The sequence below is a fragment of the Lissotriton vulgaris genome, chromosome 11 (assembly GCF_964263255.1).
Source record: "Lissotriton vulgaris chromosome 11, aLisVul1.2, whole genome shotgun sequence".
Classification (NCBI taxonomy): domain Eukaryota; kingdom Metazoa; phylum Chordata; class Amphibia; order Caudata; family Salamandridae; genus Lissotriton; species Lissotriton vulgaris.
This window is the reverse complement of record NC_141699.1, coordinates 746,433,795-746,455,474: the sequence shown is the minus strand read 5'-3', so window position 1 is coordinate 746,455,474 and position 21,680 is coordinate 746,433,795. Positions and strand designations below refer to the sequence as shown.

Genomic DNA, 21,680 nt, shown 5'->3' with positions numbered 1-21,680 from the left:
GTAGTTTGGTTCTAGGGCAGTAAGTGTAAGTTTGTGCCATTTTCTGCCCTGAGATCTGATGGAGGACTCCTGTTTTGTAATTAGTCATGGGTGTCTTGAAGGGTATAAGAAAATGGTCGGACCATGGTAGAGGTAGGGAAGGGAGGATTTTGAGTTTCTCGCTGTTCGAGAAAATAAGGCCGAGGGTATGACCTGCTTTATGAGTGGGGCCTTTTACTTTTTGCGTAAGATTGATGTTTTGCATAGATTCGAGGAGTTGGGAGGCGCAGTTACAGCTACTTACATCAACGTGGTGGTTGAAGTCTCCCAGTACTATGAAGTGGGGGTGTTTGAGGGAGAGATCTGCTGTGACAGCCAATAGCTCTAGGACAGCAGGTTGTCGGGTGTTCGGGGGGTTATAGACCAGAATCCCTGAGCAAACGGCTGTGGTGGAGTCAGTGATTGAAAAGTACAGAGCTTCAATGGGATTAATGTTTGAGATTTTTCGTGAGGTGATTTTCAGGTGCTTCTTTAGGATCACCGCGATTCCTCCTCCTGTTTTGGAGCCTTCACGGCTGAGCCCCGTGAAACTGTAGTCGGTGGGTAGAGCTAGGGCGATATCAGGATTGGAGGAGTCTTTAATCCAAGTCTCTGTTAGGAACAGTGCGTCCCAGGATGAGGTAGACAGTAAAAGCCAGATGTCATTGGCGTGGCTGGGTAGAGAGCGACAATTCACCAAACCCATGGAGTAGGTGTTGGTGGGGGGGGGGTTGCTTAGTTGCTGGTGTACTGTTCCTGGTACAAGTCCAGTCGGGACAGAGGGAGAAAGGACAATTTAGACATTTGTGCCGGAAGGGGCAAGGTAGAGGAAAGCTACAAGTGATGGGAGATGAGCAGGATGTCCTACCTAGATCTAGTAGCTGTGCGCTGGTCCACGTGATTCTCGGGGCTGTTAAGGGACTGACAGCATGGCTGGCCCTAGGCCCGGAGCTGGCGCAGACGGGCTTGCCTTAGGCGCGCCTTTGGCGCGCAAACGTCGCGCCCGCTGCGCGTTCGGTACATGCACATATTTTATAGAGAGAGGAGGTCTCGGTAGAGAGGCGTGGCCTCGTAGAAAGGGGCGTGGAAATGGCGGCAATGTTTGTTTACCCTGCGAGTCCTCGGCAGCGCTAAGATCCGCTGTGAGGCTGTGGGCGGGTGAGTGGAGCTGTGGGAAGGTGAGGTTTTTAAAATAAACACACACGCATTCACACAGGTTTGTCAGATCGTAATTTTAGCCAAAGTACAAGTTATCGTGACTCTCAAAGTATTTAAAAAAGAGCGAGTGCTCGTGCCTGTAGCTCCCGGCTTCCGCCTCAGGAGAAAAGGTCTTCTGACCAGACGCTTGGATTTCGCGGCTTAAGTACTCAGGGGGCGTGGCCTCGTAGAAAGGGGCGTGGCCTCAGAGTGCGGCGGGGAAATGGCGGCAATGTCTGTTTACCCTGCGAGTCCTCGGCAGCGCTAAGATCCGCTGTGAGGCTGTGGGCGGGTGAGTGGAGCTGTGGGAAGGTGAAGTTTTTAAAATCAACACTCACGCATTCACACAGGTTTGTCAGATCGTAATTTTAGCCAAAGTACAAGTTATCGTGACTCTCAAAGTATTTTAAAAAGAGCGAGTGCTCGTGCCTGTAGCTCCCGGCTTCCGCCTCAGGAGAAAAGGTCTTCTCTAGTTTCTGACTGTGATTAATCTGTAAGCTAGAGTGGATGAGGAGGGAGCGACGCTCCAAGGCTAGGTGTGTCATGGCCATCTGTGTCTGATGCTGCTGTTCATGTGCCTGTTCCAGGGAGGGAGCCTCCACCACACGCGGTTTGGTGTCATCTTGGTTCTGTTGTCGCCTCTCCCTTTCAGTGCCAGGTCAGTGTGTTGGGGTGGCCGGGGTGGAGGACTCATGGTTGTACTGTTCCGCCCAGTCTTGTGCATCTGCAGGTTCCTTAAAAGAATAAGTGGTCCGATTAGCTATCACCTTTGAGCTTTGCTGGAAATAGAAGGGAGCCCACCTGTGTCAGAGGCTTCAGACACCCAAGAAGGATGACCTCTGGCACGGCACCATCAAAGTATAATCTGGGATTTGGAAAATATATGTATTGTCATATTGTAGTGGTGCTGCATCTCAGACTGCTTTCATGATGGTTTCCTAGTCCGTGAAATTCATAAGGCGGATACCCACCGGTCTGGGAGGTGTCCCCTGAGGTGTCTTGCGTGCCGGAACCCTGAGCGCTTGCTCTACCTGATAATGGGCAGATAGTGACACCGGAGCGATTACCGGTGTAAGCCATTTTCCAAAGTAGGGCACCGGGTCATGGCCCTCCGCTCCTTCAGCGAATCCAACAACCCTAAGATTATTGCGGCAGGACCGCCCTTTGGATTCCTCTGCCCTGTTTTCCAATTCCTGGACCTTGGCCACCAGTGATCGGACCTGTCCCTCAAGATCCGGTAGGTTGCAGGTCATCAAGCGTACACTCCGTTGATGTGACTCTCCCTGATAGCGTCAACTCTGGTGTGCAGATCCTGCCTAGTATCTGCTATGGCCTCAAATGGTGGAACCTCTAATGGTAGAACCACTTTAGTCTTTTCAGAGCTTATGTATCTACTGCACATGCTACAAATGGAATATTTTACCTACTTTCTAAGCATTTGTTCATAGCATGTAGTGCTGTAGATTCCCATGCGCCCATCCACCTCCCCTTAAGCCTCTGGTTGTTGTAGAGTCACAAAGTTATTTCACTTCTTATTTTCTTACCTTTCACATCGTCACTATGCTTTCTATCTTACGCTCTATCTTCCTGATCACCTGCTGTGCAGAAAATAATCTGACGATGGAGCCGATGCTCATGGGTATTACTAGCCAATGGAGGAGTTCCTATACCATACGACTTGAAAGACTTCTTTGAAGAAAAATAACTTGCAAATGTCCAAGCTGAACACTAGATGGCAGGAGTATGCAGAACATGTTCATCTACAGCACTACGTGCTACCAACAGATGCTTACATGGCGAGTAACAGATTTCTTTATTGAGCACTGCTTTTTGGGTTGGGTTAGAAGGGGAGTGAGTTAGGAGATTCTGTTAAGGAGAGTATATTTTCTAGGCAGGGCCTGATATTCTGACTCTGAAGTGCTACTACAGAAGAATGATGACCACTAGATGCAGAGGCTTTTCGCTCCATTGTGATCATGTTTTGCGTCATTCAGTTTGAGACAAGATCGTCACTACATCCTATAGAGCCTTGATCTTTAACAAGTGCGGTGCCTACTCTGCAGAAGCATAAATGAACAGCAAAAACACTACTCCAAACTGGTTCCTGGCCATTAACAGTGGGCTCAAAATCCCCAGTCTGGAAAATGTGTGTGAAAGTCGGATCCAAACTATCCCACATGGTTCCAAGTTTTCACAGTCCAAAGAAGGATATGCTCCACAGACTACTAGGTGCACTGCTGAGATCCAGGCTGGTATCTTTGATAGCCAATTTCCCAGGGGTGAAGGGACATTCCTTGAGGTCTGTGTATCTTACTGCAGAGCTGTGGAGGTCTGCCTGTGGCCTGTCCTAAGTGAGTGGGATGAGTACTTAACCCTGCAGGAAGAGACTTCTCAAGGAGGAGAAGCACAGCAGTTATGACTGCAGAAGCAGACTGAAATAGTGAGTGTAACCGGTGCCAATCTAGAGAGTCTCAGCATCCCTAGAAGTTTTCACAGCAAGCCAAATAAACAGAATCATTCTAACACCTCAGTAGGCCCTAGCCATCTTTACCGCAGCATGCCTATCATCTTCCAGAGGCTAGTGAGCTGGTGCAGCCTCAATGGACTCCAGCACAAATGATGGAGTTGGGGTGGTCGCCAGTGCGCACTATTCGGAGCTGCAAGCTAGACCACTTGTTTGAGTTCGGTTTACTAGCTGCAGCGTGCTGGTCTGTTGCAAGTGCCCAATCTACCTGGTAACTAGAGCCCCTTGAACTTGAACATAGACTGTCATCCCTCTTTCAAGACTGCAGTGGGTTATTTAAACCAGCGAGCCTGAATCACCGTGGACCACCTTATAGGTTGACATATTGTATCTGAAAGAGAAACGTTAGTGATAGATTCCTTACCTTAGAATATCTCCAGGTGTGAGACTGGATACGGAAATGTTAGTCAGCAGTACCCCTGCGCGTCGGAAGGTGGCGTTGTGCGGCTCCGTGTCCGTCGCATGCATCGTAGGCGCCAAGATGACGTCACAGAGACTACTTAGGCACCACCCATGCGCGCTGACATCAGTTATTTCCTTTCCCGCGCCAGCAAGCGTAGATCCAGTTAGAGCAGGTACCCTAGTCACTTTTTGACTAAACTTTTGTGACTTATTGTCTTCTATTTTTGAGTCTTTGACTCCTGGTGCCACGTAGGGATGCCTGGGTTTCAATCCTGCGGGGCCTGTCGCTGTACGATGTCGGTGGCCGACCCCATGGCGTCTGTCTCTACTGTCTAGAGCACAACCATGACTCCTGGTCAAGTTCTGACTGTCTGGCCAAGGCTCCGAAGGCCTTTCGGGAGCGGTCCCGTAAGTTGCTGGAGGCTTGGCAGTTGCCGAGGTTCAGGGATCGATCGAGGGACCGACTGCCGAGCCATCATCATCGCTCCTCGGGGCCGAAGTCTTCACATACGGAATCGGGTAAGAGACGTCAAAAGAAGTAGTCGAAGCGTTTACGGTCTCAGTCGTCCCCCGTCGGTCTCCAGACACGGACGAGGGAGCCGGGGGTACCACCCCCACAGCTCCTTTGGAGCCTGTGAGTCCCGCGGCCTACCCACCTTATCCGGTAACTCCTGCCCAGGTGCAAGATTTTCTTGCAACCACGGACCGCCTTTTCAGGCCGCTGGCTCCTATCGGCGTGCCTTCAGGCCCCACGGTCCCAGCTGAGGGCTCTCCCTTGCCACCGGCTCCGTTGCCAGCGCCTCCGGCCCCAGCGCCACAAGGTCCTCCGCCGGCTGCTACGGCGCCGCCCGCGGCGCCGTTTCCAGCGCCGCAATGGGTTCCGTTCATTCAACCGCCGCCTTTGCCCGGGTTCCCGGACAATTTTGCCCCTGGTTGAGACCCTAATTGGGACACGGAGCCAACCCTTTATATTCCCCTGTCTCCCCCCCCACCACCGCAGCCTGTTCATGGGCAGTGGAGGAAGGGGACGACTGGGAGGGGTCTGAGGACCCTCTTGCACGGCAGTGCAGGTTGGAACAGGAATGGGCGGACGAGTAGGAGGATGCGGGTGGCCTTGACCTCTCCTCTGACCCTGGTTTTCTTCTCCTGTGGCTATGGAGGAGGGCACCACATACAATGTGGTGCTCTGTAGAGCAGCTGAGGCTCTTGACCTTATCCGGTCTACGGTGACGCTCAAAACTAATCTCCTCACTTAAGTGCTTCAGCCGGTAGCAAGCTCCAAGGAGCCCCTTCTACCCTTCAATGAGGCATTGACTGACGTACTGATGGGCACCTGGTCTAGACCAGCTACTGGGGTTCCCGTTAATAAAAACCTAACCTGGCGACATCACCTGGCCCTGGGTGACTTTTTTGACCACCCACCCTACTCCGTAGAGCCTGGTCATCCAAGCCTCCACTTCCCAAAGCGCATTCCCTACCGCTCCGCCGGATAAGGAATGCAAGAAGCTGGAACAGTTCAGCAAGAAACTGTTTTTATCTGCCAGCTTAGGGCTGCGGTCAGTGAACACTGCCTCTTGGGCCGCTACTCCCACGATGTGTGGGACACTGTTGCGCAGATACTGCCTAAGTGACCGGAGGAGGTTCGGACAGTGCTTTCCCGAGCTGTTGCTGAGGGGAAAGATGCAACACAGTTCGCTGTCCGGTGTGGAGTAGACACCGCAGACTCGCTGGGTAGGGCGATTTCAATGACAGTGGTCCTCTGTCGCCATGCCTTGTTGCGGTCCACTGGATTTTCTGGGGATGCTCAAAGTTCTCTTATGGACATGCATTTTGATGGTACTCGCCTGTTTGGCGATAAGGCAGATAGTGCTCTGGACCGTTTTAAGGACTGCGGGCTCCGGCCAAGTCCTTGGGTCTATCCACCACGTGCCCGGCCACGTCTGCTTTTCGTTCCTTTCGTGGCCACGGAAGGAGCACCCGGCATGTTCGTTCCGCCAGAAGCCTACACAGAACCAACCTCAGCGCGGCCGTGGTGCCCGCAGCGGCGTGACAGGGTGCCAACATGCGGGTCAGTCCACCTCCGCTCCTGCAGCATCCGCCTCAAAGCCTTCCTAGTCTGAGCTTTGGGGCACACCCCACGCCGGTGGGTGGCAGGATTCGCCATCACCTTCCCCACTGGCGTTCCGTTACCACGGACAGGTGGATACTGCAAATCTTCCGAAGGGACTACTCCCTCCCCTTCGAGACTGCCCCTCCAGCTATGCCACCTCAGTTCCACCGCATGTCGGGGGACCATTTTGCACTTCTCCTGCAGGAAGTCACGGCGCTCTTGGCCAAGGGGGTCATCAAGCACGTTCCTGGGCCAGAAGTAGGACATGGTTGTTATTCCCACTACTTTCTGGTCCCCAAGAAGAACAAAGGAGGCCTGCTCCCCATCTTGGACCTCAGGAACGTCAACCGTTTGTTCCGAAAGGAGAAGTGCAAGATATTGACTCTGGCTCAGGTCTTGGCTGCCCTTGACCCTGGAGACTGGATGGTAGCGTTGGACTTGCATGACGCTTATTTTCATATCCCCGTCCTGCCAGCCCACTGGCGTTACCTGCGGTTCACGATAGGCCAGGAGCATTTTCAGTTTTCCGTGCTCCCCTTCGGCCTTACCAGTGTCCCTCGGGTGTTCACGAAAGTGATGGCAGTGGTCGCAGCTTATCTGCGCAGATCAGGGGTTCCAGTCTTCCCCTTGCTCGATGACTGGTTGTTGAAGGCAGGCTCGCCTCAGGCAGTCGTCTCCCACCTCCAGACTACGGCCAACCTCCTGCATTTGCTGGGGTTCTCCATCAACGTGCCGAAGTCACACCTGAGCCTCTCTCAGAAGCTCCTATGCTCATAGCGGTTCTGAATTCGACGCAGTTTAGGGTTTATCCTCCCAGGATATTCAGGCTATGATTCCGTTCTTTCACCTCTATCCCGGGTTTCAGTCAGGATGATCCTCCGGTTCCTGGGCCTGATGGCCTTCTGCATCTTGCTAGTGCAACAGGCCAGATGGCATATGAGGGCTCTGCAGTGGGACCTGAAGTTCCAGTGGGCACTGCATCAGGGCAACCTGTCCAATCACGTCCAGATCTCGGAGGGTACTGCACGACAATTGCAGTGGTGACTCACGAATCGCAATTGGGTCAATGGCAGATCCCTCTCCCTTCCACAACCGGAGCTCACGGTGGTGACGGATGCGTCCCTACTGGGATGGGCAGGCCACTTGAGAGAGGCAGAGATCAGAGGCTTCTGGTCTCCAGCGGAGTCCCGGCTCCATATCAACTTTTTGGAGCTTTGGGCGATCCGACTTGCACTGAGAGCGTTCCTTCCCTCTGTCCGGGGAAGTGTAGTGCAGGTGTTCACTGACAACACCACCACCATGTGGTACTTCAATAAACGGGGCGGGTGGGGTCTTGGACCCTATGTCAGGAGGCTCTACGCCTCTGGACATGGCTAGAACATTAAGGCATCTCCTTGGTGCTTTAACACCTGGCAGGTTCTTTGAACGCCAGGGCGGACAAACTCAGCCGTCGGTGAATGATGGATCACGAATGGCGTCTGAACTCTGACGTGGTGCACGGTCTCTTTCTGCAGTGGGGAGAACCTTGGTTAGATCTTTTCGCCACCAAAGAGAACGCGCCTTGTCATTAGTTCTGCGTGTTGGAATTACCAAGGCGGCACTCGCTCAACAACGCTTTCCGTTGCAAGTGGAGCTGCGGTCTGTTGTAGGCCTTTCTGCCTATACCACTTTTGCCCAGAGTGGTGAAGAAGATTTGGCGCGACCGGGCCAAAGCCATCCTTGTGGCTCCGGATTGGGCACGAAGATACTGGTATCCTGAGCTACTCCGCATGACGATCGATCCCCTGATCCGACTGCCTCTTCGGGAGGATCTTCTGTCGCAGCAGCAAGGGACTGTCCTCCACCCGAACCTGTCCAGCCTCCACCTCCAGGCGTGGAGATTGAGCGGCGACAGATGGCCGCTTTCGACCATCCTCCCGAAGTCTGTGATGTCATTCTGGCAGCCATGCGTCCCGCCACTAAAACGGTATTCGCCTGCAGGTGGAACATATTTGTGGCATGGTGCACAGCAAAGGCTGTGGATCCCCTTTCTGCCCCTCTTTCCGAGGTCTTTCTGTTCCTTCTCTCTTTGGCCCAGCAGGGCTTTGCTCTGGGCACTATCAAAGGTTATCTTTCGGCCATCTCCCTCTTTCTACAACTTCCAGATCAGCCTTCTCTTTTTAGTCCCCGGTTGTTAATTGCTTCCTCAAAGGCATTACACACACGTTTCCTCCTGTGCCTTTCATAATGCCTCAATGGGAATGAAATCTTATCTTGACCTATCTGATGTGCTCTCCCTTTGATCCCTTAATAACTGTCCCTTACGTCTTCTCACTCTAGACAGCTTTCCAGGTAGCTATCGCCTATGCCAGAAGAGTGAGTGAGCTCCAGGCTCTTTCTTCTAAACCTCCTTTTCTTTCTGTTCATCCGGACAAGGCGGTTTTAAGGACTCACCCTTCTTTCTTGCGAAAGGTTGTCACGCCTTTCCACATCGGGCAGACCATCACCTTGCCTACCTTATTTCCACCTCAGCAGAGGCTCCACGGTCTGGACCCAAAACGAGCGCTCTCGTTCTATCTGAAGCACACACAACCGTTCAGGGTGGAGGACCAACTTTTTGTTGGCTTCGTGGGCACCAAAAAAGGTCATGCCATGCACAAACGAATCTCAGTGGGTCGTTCTGTGCATCAGAGCATATTATCCGTTGGATAAGAAGAAGCCTCTTGTGGGGCTACGTGCCCATTCTGCCAGGGCAACGGCAGCCACTACTGCCTTGGGAAGCGGCGTTCCCTTGCAGTACATTTGTCAGGCAGCTACGTGGGCCTCGCTGCACACGTTTACCAAGCATTATTGCCTCGACAGTCCTGTCCGGAGAGACTGCTTCTTTGGCCGTTCTGTTCTACGTGACTTTCTGGTGTAATCTTGTTTGCAGATCCTCCACCGGGGTTGGTATTGCTGGGGTATCTATTCTAAGGTAAGGAATCTATCACTAATGTGTCTCTTTCAGATGACATTAGTTAGTGATAGGTCCTTACCGCCCCACGCATCCGCTCCGTTCTGTGAACGGATTTCTAGGGTTCAGGTCATCCATTTCAGGACTCTAGTTTCATGGAACCAGTGGTCAGTTTCTTGCATGGCTCTGTGTACCTGGTGCGGAAAGTTGTATACAGAACTGACGTCGGCGCACATGGGTGGCGCCTAAGTAGTCTCCGTGACGTCATCTCTGCGCCTTCGCCAGCGACTGACGTGGAGCCGCACAACACCACCTTCCGACGCTCAGGGGTACTGCTGACAAACTTTCCGGATCCAGTCTGACGCCTGGCGATATTCTAAGGTAAGGAATCTATCACTAACTAATGTCTCTTACAGATATATCGTTACACAAGTAGTAACTTGTGCGACTGGCCCATGTATGGGTCACAGAATCTGGGAAGCTTTTTGCATCATTCTTCTAGATTTACGCCTGAATATTTGTATTTAGGACCTTGTAGCATCTGTCCTAAAACTATGTAGCAGCTTAACATTTTCCATGGTGGTATTATGTTTTGTGTGCAATTAAAACGTATCTTATTATGAAGAAACGCACTGGGCTGGACAGTACCGTTTGTCTGGTGTTCGACTGTTTGAGTTCTGAGACTCTGCCCCGTACTACCTGCCTGAAAAGCGTTTGATTGCTCATTTATCTTTGAGTCAAGTGCGGAAAGTGCGTAGTTTGCAGTGCCACAGTCGATCAGACACCTGGTCATCTTTGTCAAAAAGCCCCAACTCCGTCTTGTGATCCAGTAACTCTTGCCGCATGGCCCCATAATGGGGTCCGACAAAATATATTTCTTCATGATTTTCTTCCTCAGTATTTCGTATCCTTTCATGCCTTTATCCACATTATCCAATTCATGAGCAATATAAATCATATCCAGGTTCCAGTAAATAGTAAAAAAGGACTAGGTTTCCTATATTATAGGTCTGTGATTATTGGGAACAAAACAAGGTATATGTTAATTGGATTTGTTGATATATTTAAGAAAGCAGCCCAGTTTTATAAACAAAATAAATATATTTTCCCGATAGAACCTATTCATCATGCAGTGGAGATGTTTGCATCATTGCAGATTGCTTGATTCAAGTGCTACTTCCTGTGCCAGTGGGTGATTTCTGATCCTTAAAGTTGTTTTATTACTTGTTGAAGTGCTGTGCCTTACTATGTGTAATCAGTTCATGCTTTCAATGGGCAGCACTTGGTACCTTTAAAGATACTTTCTATTCTCTTTGGGCCGCCTAATCATAAGGACGGTTCCTTTTCTCATCCTGGGCTAACTGTGCATATTTCAAATGGATAGTTGTTCTTTGTTGTGATTGTGCCTTGTGTTTGTAATGTTAAGTTTTTGATATTTTTTGTTCACTAGGATGCCTGGATATTAACTCTTCTGTGAAAGGGGCCCGTTTTGTCAGGTTCTGCGATGCTTTCAACATTCCATTGATCACTTTTGTGGATGTTCCAGGATTTTTGCCAGGTAGGACACTATTTCCACTATTTGCTAATTAATGTCTCATGCCACTTTATTTGAGCTCCAAAATCTATTGTTGTATGTTGATGGGCTTCGCGTTCTCTGGGTGCATTTTAATATATTCACAGCAAGGTATTTAGCCTATACGAGGGAAGTTGCCTTTAAATGGGGAAAGTTTGGATTGCTTTCATCATATGCCTGTGACTTTAAATCTTTACTACAGATTTAGAGTGATGAATGTATTTAATCACAAAAGCTGTATTTTTTTGGTTTCTTGTTTTACCCAAGGTTAGGAACTGAGGGTCTGATGTACAAAGTGGTTGCAAACCCTGAATTGCAGGGTATGCGACAGCTAATTCACTTTTTCATGATCTACTAACTATTTTGTGATTCACAAATCTTTTTCCAAATCGCGAAATGGGCTTAAAAACCCATACCAAATCACAATTTGTTAAGGGTGTGTTAAGGGCATTCCTTCAAATTGTGAGTTATGTACCAATGGCGTGTGACTGTAGTTCCGGTAACAGCTCATTACTATCATCTACTCCCACACTGATGGCAACTGATTTGCAGCGGAGAAGATGTCCCCTTTGTACCACTTCCCCTTTGGGAATCAGTGTGGCAGCTTCAGGGAGGATGTAGGGTGCAACCCCTTTAATGAATTCGGGCTACTTAAAAAATGATGGGTGGTGGTCTGCTATCCCTTGCCGGCCATTATTCATGTGATTGTAGCCAACTGCAGGAGGTCACAAATGGTGATCTGCCTAGTGAACATTAATTAGTCTGCAACACACCTGCGATTCAGAATTTTGTAAACTGACCCATTTTTATCTAGGCCGGTTCGAAAAATCAGGTTGCATTTTCAAAAAAGTCGGTGTGCAGTTTGTGGCCTCTCTTTGCTACTGTAATCTTTGTTCATCAGGACCGGAGTCTCATAACTTTCTGTGCAAGTATGAGATCCTCTACCTGAATCCTTAGTTGTTCTCTGTTGACCAAATGGTGCAGAATGTGGTGGCTTGGTCGAAATATACACATACGTTGATGTACGCGCTCGAGTCCAGATTTCACTTTCTGGTGTTCATATGGGTAGTAGTACACCTGAATTATATAGTCTTTATCTAAGAATGTCTCTAATGGCTTAGCTTTACTTCCCTTTTTAATCCAGCACAATTTGGTAATTGTATAGTACAACATAATATGTCCTCCCAAACCAAGCAAATGTACTACTTTATTAATGGCATGCTTTTGTGTTATTTTGTGAAGCCTGTGCATATCTTTAGGGTACCCACCAACAACTTTGCAAATATCAGAAATGTTGTTAAATTAAATGCTGCAACTTCACAGAGCAAGATAAAATTCATGGATCCGTTTTCAGCATATAGAGAACCTATGTTAGCCAGCTCCATCATGTGGCTAGGTTTCAGCATCATTCAAGGATTCTCCTTGTGGAAAAAATGAGTCGTGGGGCTTCTTGTCACCTTTGCAACCCTCACTCTGAGAATGTATATGTACCATCTTCACTGGCTTTGCAAGCCTTACACACCCTGTTTTTCTCAATAATCAGACATTGACTAGCACCCTGTTGGGCCAACTTAAAATATAATCATGGCAGTATCAAGCCAATGCTCTCTCCCACTAAACCTTGGCACCACTAGATCAGCTGCTCATCTTGAAAATTTCTGCAATCCCATGCATCATTCTATTCACTTGTATGTCTGGCTCAGTGAGAAAACGTGTTAAGAATGAAAGATACAAAGTGAGTGGGTTTTGAATCTGCCACCATGAGGGATTGGGTGCTTTTGGCTAGCCGCATTCAGCCGTTTTGCGAGAGAGGACGTGGCATCTTTGATGAGGTCACAGGACTATCTCCCTCCCACTGTCTTGCTAATGGCAGTTAGGCGTATTATTCTGTTTCCTAGGAAGCACTTTTCATTGCAGTGACTTGTTCTTGGCATCTGAGAGGGATTCTTTAGTGAATGCATATCCCATTTTGATAACAAGATTTGTCCACTTAAAGCTTGATAAGCAAACGCTTGATTGAAGTATGATCTTGATGTATTTAAATGCATTATCTTACTCGTTAGTTATTTTTGCGTTCAAAAAAGCATCAAACACATAAAACAGATAATTTTGTTGAAAACAGCCCTGGCAAGTATCCTAGTGCCCTTACATACTTAGCTTGATCTTAATTGAAGTGTTTCTTTTTTATCTTACATATATTGCTCTTAATGTTGAGATCTGACATTCATTGAAGAGTCAACCACTTTGCTTGACCTTGAAAGATTCTGGGGAAAGAATCCCAAAAGACCCCCTGCTGTTGCTCCTCAGCTCGACCTGAGGCTAAAGAGACAATACCAGGAAAGGCACTGTGTTAAAAGTAGCATCCATCTTTGACTAGTAGTAGAACGTATGTAGAAGTAAATCTGTGGCCTTTGAATCTATTTTTAAGTCTGGTTTGGAGGACGCTTCAGTGTCTTCTCTGCCTCATGTAATAATAAACTTTCATAATTAAAGGTTCGAGGCATGTGGGCTGCTGAATTCATATCTGTGCATAGATCGCCGCCTAGTGTTGGGTCCGGATGATTGCACATTGTTGTCCCGGAAGAGTCTTCGAAGTATCACGAGATAGGTGGCTCCTCCCCTGGACTACAGTGGGCATAGGCATCCTCTCCATGCTCAGATTGTTTTTTTCCGCCATTGGGTTCGGATGTACTTTCTCGACTCTTGTTCGGAAACTTTGTATTGACTCTTTCCTAAGGCCAAAAGGCCTTCGAAGGGTCTGTATTGTCTCGTTCGGTGCCTGTCTCTTTTCCAGTTCTTCGAACCGGACGTCGGAGGCTGCTTCTCGCTTTCGACGACAAAGGCCCAGACTAAGACGACGATGGATCGGAGCCCGTTTAAACGATGCCCCGTCTGTAATTCAAAATGCCCCCACATTGATGTGCACCCAGTGTGCAATAAATGTTTGTCCCCCGAGCACGACGAAGCCAGCTGTATGGCCTGCTCGAAGTTCCGCTCCGAGAAGACGCTTAAACTTCGACGCGCAGCAAGACAGTCAGCGCAACAGTCGGCGCCCGAGCCGGTCAACATCTTCGAGGCCGGTGACGAAGAATGTGCCGAAGACGTAGACGAAGAAGAGGTTCCTGAAGAGCAGTCGGAGCCAGCGTTGGAGCACGACTCCAACTTCGAGGTGGACGAGCAGGTTGAAGAGTACATCCACGAAGAAGACGTCGTCGAGGTAGGGGACGATGAAGGGGCCATCGGAGCCGTCGATGACGACTCCAGTGATGAGCCAGGCCCAACCGCAGTAGCGGGGCCTATAACTGACATTACGCTACCTACGGCTTAGGTCGAGGCATCGCCGAGAGGCCTTGGCCAAGATCTTTCTTTACATTCTATAGCCCCGCGTCCAAGCCAGGCTAAGAATACATTGAAGGAGCCATCGATCGATTCTTCAAAGTCGAAACCGAAACTAACGGAGCCAAAATCGAAACCGAAACTACTTAAAATGGTGGTCGGTTCGACGTCGACGCCAGTCAAATCAAAGACTATCGACGACCCTTTGGCGTCGAAAGGGGCTGTCGCCTCGAAGACTGGAGCATCGAAGCAGAGCTCGGCCGTCAAACACGTCACCTCGACGCAGTCGGCGTCGACGCTCAAACATGGCGACAAGACCAAAGGCCTCCAGACCAAAAAGGCCGTTGAGCCGAAGATTTCAGCGCTCAAGCCACTGCTGAGCAAACAACTCTAGTCGAAAACCAAAGCCGACCCGAAACAGCAAGTGTCGTCGACGCTTAAGGCCGGGCTTGCTACACACCGGGAGCTCGAGTCGACGCAATCAAGCAAGCGTCCTACTCAGTCTCCGAAGCAGCTCGAATCGACCACTATGACGAGCTCCAAACAAGTCGGCCACCCTCCGATTAAGTTCGGTCTACCACCAACGGCTCGAGCGAAGCATCTCGAACACCACAGAGGCACCGACCCTTCAAAGACGTCGTCGGCGCCTTTGAAACCCACCCCTGAAGGGGTTGTGTTCCACAAGCCCTCGTACGACAACCAGTCGAAACTCTTCATCGACTCTGAATCGGGCAGGTTAACCATCCATAAGCGGAAGATCGCACCTGACCATCCCTTGGAGGGTTACAAAATTCCTCTTAAGCGGAAGAAAGACTCGGCCACCTCACCAGTTCTCTTTGAACACGTTCAGGACTATCCACGACAAATGGCATATTCTCCAGCACAAAGCGAGGAGGACATGGGTGAAGACTACGGTCAGGCGGCCTTCACTTATCACGCTGACACTGATCAGGACGAACCTCAACAGTGGTCTGAGGCTGTTGATCAAACTGTAGACCCTGATGATCCACAAGCTGCACCGGACGCTCAGTCCTACAGCGTCAAAACATTGCCAACTGAGGACACGGCGGCGTTTAACGCTTTGATAGAGAGGGCAGCCCTCAACCATGACGTGGAAATGCACGCTGAACCTGTGGAAGAAGATTTCTTGTTTGACACTTTCTCCACCTCTGAAAGATCCACTAAGACGTTGCCTATGCTTAAAGGGGTCCTCAAGCATGCTGCAGACATTTTCAAAGAACCCACAAAAGCAAGGGTTATCAACCCATGGATTGAAAAAAAATATAGGCCTGCTCCAGTGGACCCCACCTACATCTAAGGCCAGCTCCCATTGGACTCTCTTGTAGTGGCCAATGCCCGCAAGAGAGCAAACTCGCCAACTAGTGGTGACGCTCCTCCTCCGGACAAAGAATTGATGGCAATCTTCATGGCACTGAAAGCGTTCAAGTTGCACCTGTGCAACAAGGTTGTGTTGATCCGGATGGACAACATGACTGCCATGTATTACATCCAGAAACAGGGAGGCACACACTCTCCGCAGCCATCTCACCTAGCCCAGAGCATGTGGAAGTGGGCCATTCAGAGGAACATCTTCCTCATGGCGGAGCATCTCCCGGGCGTAGACAACCAGATGGTGTACCTGCTCTGCAGGCACAGTCACCAGATGCACGAGTGGGAAATCCACCCCTCGGTACTCCAGCCATACTTCCAGCAGTGGGGTCATCCAGAGATCGACCTCTTCGCCACAAAAGAGAACGCAAAATGCCAAAGCTTCGCCGCCAGGTTCCCACACCCGCAGTCTCAGGGCAATGCGATATGGATGAACTGGTCAGGCAGATTTGCGTACGCTTTTCCCCCAGCCCCACTCATACCGCTGGTGGCGCGCAAACTGCGACAGCACTCCATGACGCTCATCCTGGTTGCTCCAACGTGGGCACGGCAGGCTTGGTACACCACGCTCCTGGAACTTTCAGTGGTACCTCACCAACGGCTGCGCCTCACTCCCAGCCTCCTCACTCAGAGCCATGGAGACATTCAGCACCCAGATCCGCAACAGTTGAGCCTAGCAATTTGGCTCCTGAGGTCATAGAGTTTGGCTGCCTCAACTTGCCCCCTGAGTGTATGAACATCATCAAAGAGGCAAGGCGACCTACAACTAGGGAGTGCTATGCAGCCAGATGGAAACGTTTTGTCATATACTGTTCCAACAATGACATTGATCCGCTAGATGCGTCCACGCAGAACATCATATGTTACCTGCTGCATCTGTACCAATGCAATCTAGCGTATAGTTCCATCAGGATACATTTGGCTGCTATGGCCGCTTATCTTCAGAACAGGCAGCACCTTTCACTTTTCAGAGTGCCTGCCATCAAAGCCTTTTTGGAAGGCCTTAAAAGAGTGATCCCTCCCAGACACCCTCCTTCGCCTGTCTGGAATCTAAATATCGTTCTCACCAGGCTCATGGGGCCCCCCTTTGAGCCTCTCTATTCTTGTGAGATACAGTTTCTTACATGGAAAGTAGCTTTTCTAATAGCCATCACATCGCTACGAAGAGTCAGTGAGCTTCAAGCCCTGACCATTCAAGAGCCATACCTACAAATTCATGCTAACAGGGTAGTGCTGCGCACCAACCCCAAGTTCATGCCGAAAGTCATCTCGCAGTTCCACAGTATCAATTTACAATTTACATTAATCAAAACATAGAACTGCAGATTTTCTTTCCAAACCCAGATTCAGTAACCGACAGAGCACTGCACACCTTAGATGTCAAAAGAGCTCTCCTGTATTACATCGACAGGACAAAAGACTTTAGAAAGACTAAACAACTGTTTGTTACCTTCTCACCACAACACAAAGGCAACCCTATTTCCAAATCAGGTATAGCCAGATGGATTGTTAAATGCATACAAATCTGTTATCAAAAGGCTAAACGCACTTTAACAGTTCCCCCAAGAGCGCATTCCACCACGCGAGCTAGGGGCATCCATGGCTTTCCTAGGTAACATTCCTCTAGAGGATATATGTAGAGCAGCCACATGGACCACCATACATACATTTACCTAACACTACTGCGTAGATGTACACTCCAAACAGCAAGCTGCTGTAGGACAGGCTGATCTCAGAACTCTTTCAGACTGCTGCAGCTGGCACGGGCAACCGCCGATAAGGAGGTAACTGCTATTTATTCTATGCACAGATATGAATTCAGCAGCCCACATGCATCGAACGGAATATGCTACTTACCAGTATGCATCTGTTCTTGGCATGTAGGGCTGCTGACATTCATATCGCCCACCCTCCTCCCCGGTGCCTGTCACAGCTGTAGCACTCAGAATAATTCTCAGGCATGGTCATCACTTACTGTATTACACTCCATCTCTGCCACAATGGCGAAAAACAATCTGAGGATGGAGAGGATGCCCATGCGCACTGTAGTCCAGGGGAGGAGCCACCTATCTCGTGATACTTCGAAGACTCTTCCAGGACAACAATGTGCAATCATCCGGACCCAACACTAGGCGGCGATCTATGCACAGATATGAATGTCAGCAGCCCTACATGCCAAGAACAGATGCATACTGGTAAGTAGCATATTCCTTCCTCATTTATACATACAGAGAAGTGCTTTTGGTGAGCCCTCTAAATCCATTATGCTATTAAGCGTCATTCACAATTTGCATAGGCCTACCACAGCTTACCGTTTGGGGCATTAACGTTGGTTAATGAGGAGGGGTAAGGGAGATGCATTAAGAGAGGACTAAAGGTTATTGCTGATGGATAGAAATGTATGTGCCTCCTCATTAGAAAAGGAGATACTTTGTAGGAGATCAGCGTAGGTGGGGTTGGACGGACCCATCAACGTGTTTTTCTTTTTATACCAATATTTCAGGGCTTTTGAGTCTTTTGTATATTGTACAGTTGAGTTTGCTCTCATACTACTTTTCATTATTAATGATTCTTTTTCTCTCTTTTGTTGGTCCACAACCCCCTAAATCTGACTACAGAGCAGAATGCCCAGTCAGTAATGTCTGAAACAGTGAAATGCTTAATATTTGCCTGATTTTCTTTCTCCTTTCTAATGTGTGCCACTGAAATTGGCATTCATTCTACATTTCAGCTGTCACTGGTTCATTTTATTATTCTTTGCCTAACTCCTGCAATGTGGCTCTTTCCCGCTGCTTCTTGAATCCAGGACTAGCTGTCTTTTGCCTATCATAAGGTTCTTAATTTTTGTTTGTTTTTATCTTTCTGCCAATTGTTTATTCTATTTTTTTATTTATTTTTTTAAACCTTTGATACTTTAACCAGTTACAAATATGGGCCTACAACCACCGGGGCCGGCCGCTAATCAGTGTCATCATGGCAAGTTAATTAGGAGAGGACGCAGTCTCTCGGGAAGCGAATGTATCACAACTTCAATCAACACTGGCTGTCGAACATACAATGCGAATAACAGGATACCAAAGGTTCCATTTTATAATACAAAATAGAAGGATCAGGTGCCATACAATATCACAAAATCGCATAAAGGGCGGGGCAAAATAGTAGGAGTTCCACGATTAACTCGATCTCATTTGAGACAGTGGCGCAAATGCATACTATTCAGGATAAACAAGCATATAATCACCGTTTGCACCAATTAAGCGCCCGCCCAGTGATACTAAAATACCGTGAAGAGTATAGGCACAGATAAAAAGTCGACAGTTGACAGAAGAATAGACCCACTAGGCTGACCCGAAAAAGGGAGAAACGAAAGAGAAAGCGAGAAAAGATAAGAAAGAGAAAAAGGCCATAGAAACAAACGGAAAAACAAAATTCCCCTCCCCCAATCCCCCACCCTGCACCCCTGCAGATGACTACGGCCTACCCCCCTAGCAGCGTGCCTGTCGCCCCAAAACGGAAACCCGAAATATAGGAAGAACAAGGAAAGGAAACAAGGGACTAAACCCCTACCCTAAAAGGAAAAATGGAGGAGGGCTATATCATACGCATTCCCGGTCTCTCCCCACCGCCTTAACAAAGAATCCCCCACTAAGCTGACACAATCGAGCAGACCACAGTAAAAGTACACCGGAGGAAACTATGAACCCAGCCCTGGTCTCCGTTAATCAAGTGAAGCAATCCCATTACCAATGAAACCATAATGTGAAGTCCCAAACAACAGTCTCAGCCTTGGCCCCGTCGATCAAATTTGCTGATTCCCTCCGATAAGTAGAGCCCCATCGCCAAGTTGTCCAAATTTACACAGAAGTTGCCGAAACCTGGTCTGTTAGATGGATAAAGGATGGCAAAACCCAAAGCAGACTATCGGTTCCAACGATGCCCCTCCCCGACTCAGAGGCCAGGCACTGTCCCGTCCGCCATCTTGATGGACCAGCTGGGAAGGGGATGCAACACAGTCCAACACAGTTCACAATATCGACCAAAAGTCTCCAAATCGGGAACAGCAGTTAAATGTTCCGCCAGTTGCAGAACCAAAGATTCAGACCATATAGTTGAAACGTCGATCTCCGCATGTTCGAATCGTTCCATTTCTGTAGGGGTAGGCACAGCTCCAAGCACCGGGTCTAAATGCACCGCTGAAATAGCTGTCGAGAAGTGAACTGGCCACCGGGCCTCGGGCAGCAAGGTAGGGTCCGGTCCCGATCCACTAATTCCATCCGCTGCCGACATCAGAGTCCAGGCCTGGGCCTCCATAGTTGCCCGAAGCGTCTCAAGGGCTGCCAACACTGACTGTAATGACGGGCCGCACTCAGCCCGCTCCGCCAGGTTCCGCATAACATCAGGCATCGTTATCCCCATGGAGAGGCGCCTTCTCCGGGGTAAGATTAGTCGGAGCAGGAATGAACAGTGAGGGACAGATCGTCGCCAAGCGTTAGTGCGCGCCAAGTCTCCAACCCCACGGCGCCGGCGATCTAAACGCCAGGCATCCGGGTCAGGGACCCCCACCACACCGCCTCGGGCGTCACTCGTCTCCTCACCTCCGGTACAGTGTCAGGCAGCAGATCGGCAGCAAAGCAATCCAAAAGATGTCGGAAGTTCCATGGACCGGACCCAGCCGCCCTCACCGGTCCGCTGTTGTTCAACTCGGACCCGGCTGGACCAACACTCGAGACCCCGGCTTCCAGACTGGGTTAGGCCTCAAATCAAACCTCGACATTACTCCACTCCACAATGTCGGAAAAATCTCGGGGTTGCTCCATCAGATTGCAAATTAGTTCACACACACGGATATGGGGCGGGAAATCAGGATAGATGACAGGATCATCGAGCGAAAGACGGAGGTCAGCGGAGCCGGGAGACTATGCGGCCATCTTGCTTGCTGTCGTAGCTCCTCCCCCGTTTATTCTATTTCTTATACCATAACTGACAATTCTACCTAGGGTTTCTCCAGGTATTCAGTTAGCAGTACTTTCTGATGGATCCTTCTAAATGCTGATTCCTCAGCGTAAAGAACTCCCCACGGGCCAGACTGGATACAGCCAGCTTTTCCATAGCAGTTGTCTAGAATTTTGTGAGTTGGCATTATGTGGCTCTATGCTGACTCCACACCTCCCCAGAAATGACAGAAAAGCATATATGCCCTACATCTGGGTCCTGACATTGGTTCCTTTCATTTCATGCCTTTTGATTCAGACCCAGAGCTCCACTCCCAACTTTTTTGGTTTACCAGTGACTTAGAAAATTATTTCACCACTGTGCTAGTAAACGATGTTCCCTGCCAAAACAGGTTTCAAGCCATATTACGACTGCATGAAGCAGATCTGTCGCAGACCTGCATGAAGAATTTCTTTGGTGTCCAGGCTCGGGAAATGCACCCAAAGGCAATTTAAGGTCATGAGGGGAAGCTGAAAATGCTGAAAAAACGTAGCAGCCATGGCCTTTGAGTAGGACCTACTCACACTCCAAGTCTCCTTTGCGGACTGGGCGCTGGTCCCTAGGCTGTTCCTGCAACCGCTCAACTTCACTCTTGATGTCCTGCGGTAAGACATGGTCCAAGTGCAAGCATAAGAAAGCAGAGCAAGACTTGACCGCATCCAGCACCTCTGACTCCAAAGAAAGGATATGATGGCGTCACTGTCAGTAGTCCTCCTTGGTGGTCATCTCACAGATTCCTCAGCTGGCCCTGATGTTCCCAGACTTCCTGGGCCATCATTGGCCTGCAGCAAAGCGAGGTTTTCAACTAGGCCATGTTGCAAATTCTCGATGTGCTTTTGACTCCCTCTGGCATGCTTTCGGGCCCCATGGAACTGTGGTGGCCTGCTGTCTGGTTACCACTACTGACCCCATTCTGGAGCTGTCTGGAGCTTTGGGACCTTATTACCGGGCCTGCACTAATGCAAGTACATACTTCTGCTCTGGCCTCAAAACCTACCCTGGTCTTCATACACTGACACTGGTGACCAGACCAAAGGTGCTGGAGGATGACCCAGTGTCAATGCCAGACCCCGAAATGACTTTGACCCTAACCTGACTGATTTTGCCCTACTACAAAGCACAACTGATCATCATGCAACCTGACTCTAATCCAATGCTTCTGCCACTTTGCACCCACCAGCAAATGCTCCACTATCTCTTTGGTTCT

At 49.4% G+C, this 21,680-nt stretch overlaps 1 protein-coding gene across 1 annotated transcript in view; it reads left to right on the top strand.

The window, feature by feature from the left end:
* Positions 1-21,680, top strand: part of PCCB (propionyl-CoA carboxylase subunit beta) — a 468,181-nt gene that overhangs the window by 286,114 nt on the left and 160,387 nt on the right. Inside the window, exon 11 of the mRNA XM_086943865.1 lies at positions 10,634-10,741. Within this exon, the coding sequence (XP_086799991.1) occupies positions 10,634-10,741 (108 nt within the window). The remainder of the gene's footprint in view (positions 1-10,633; positions 10,742-21,680) is intronic.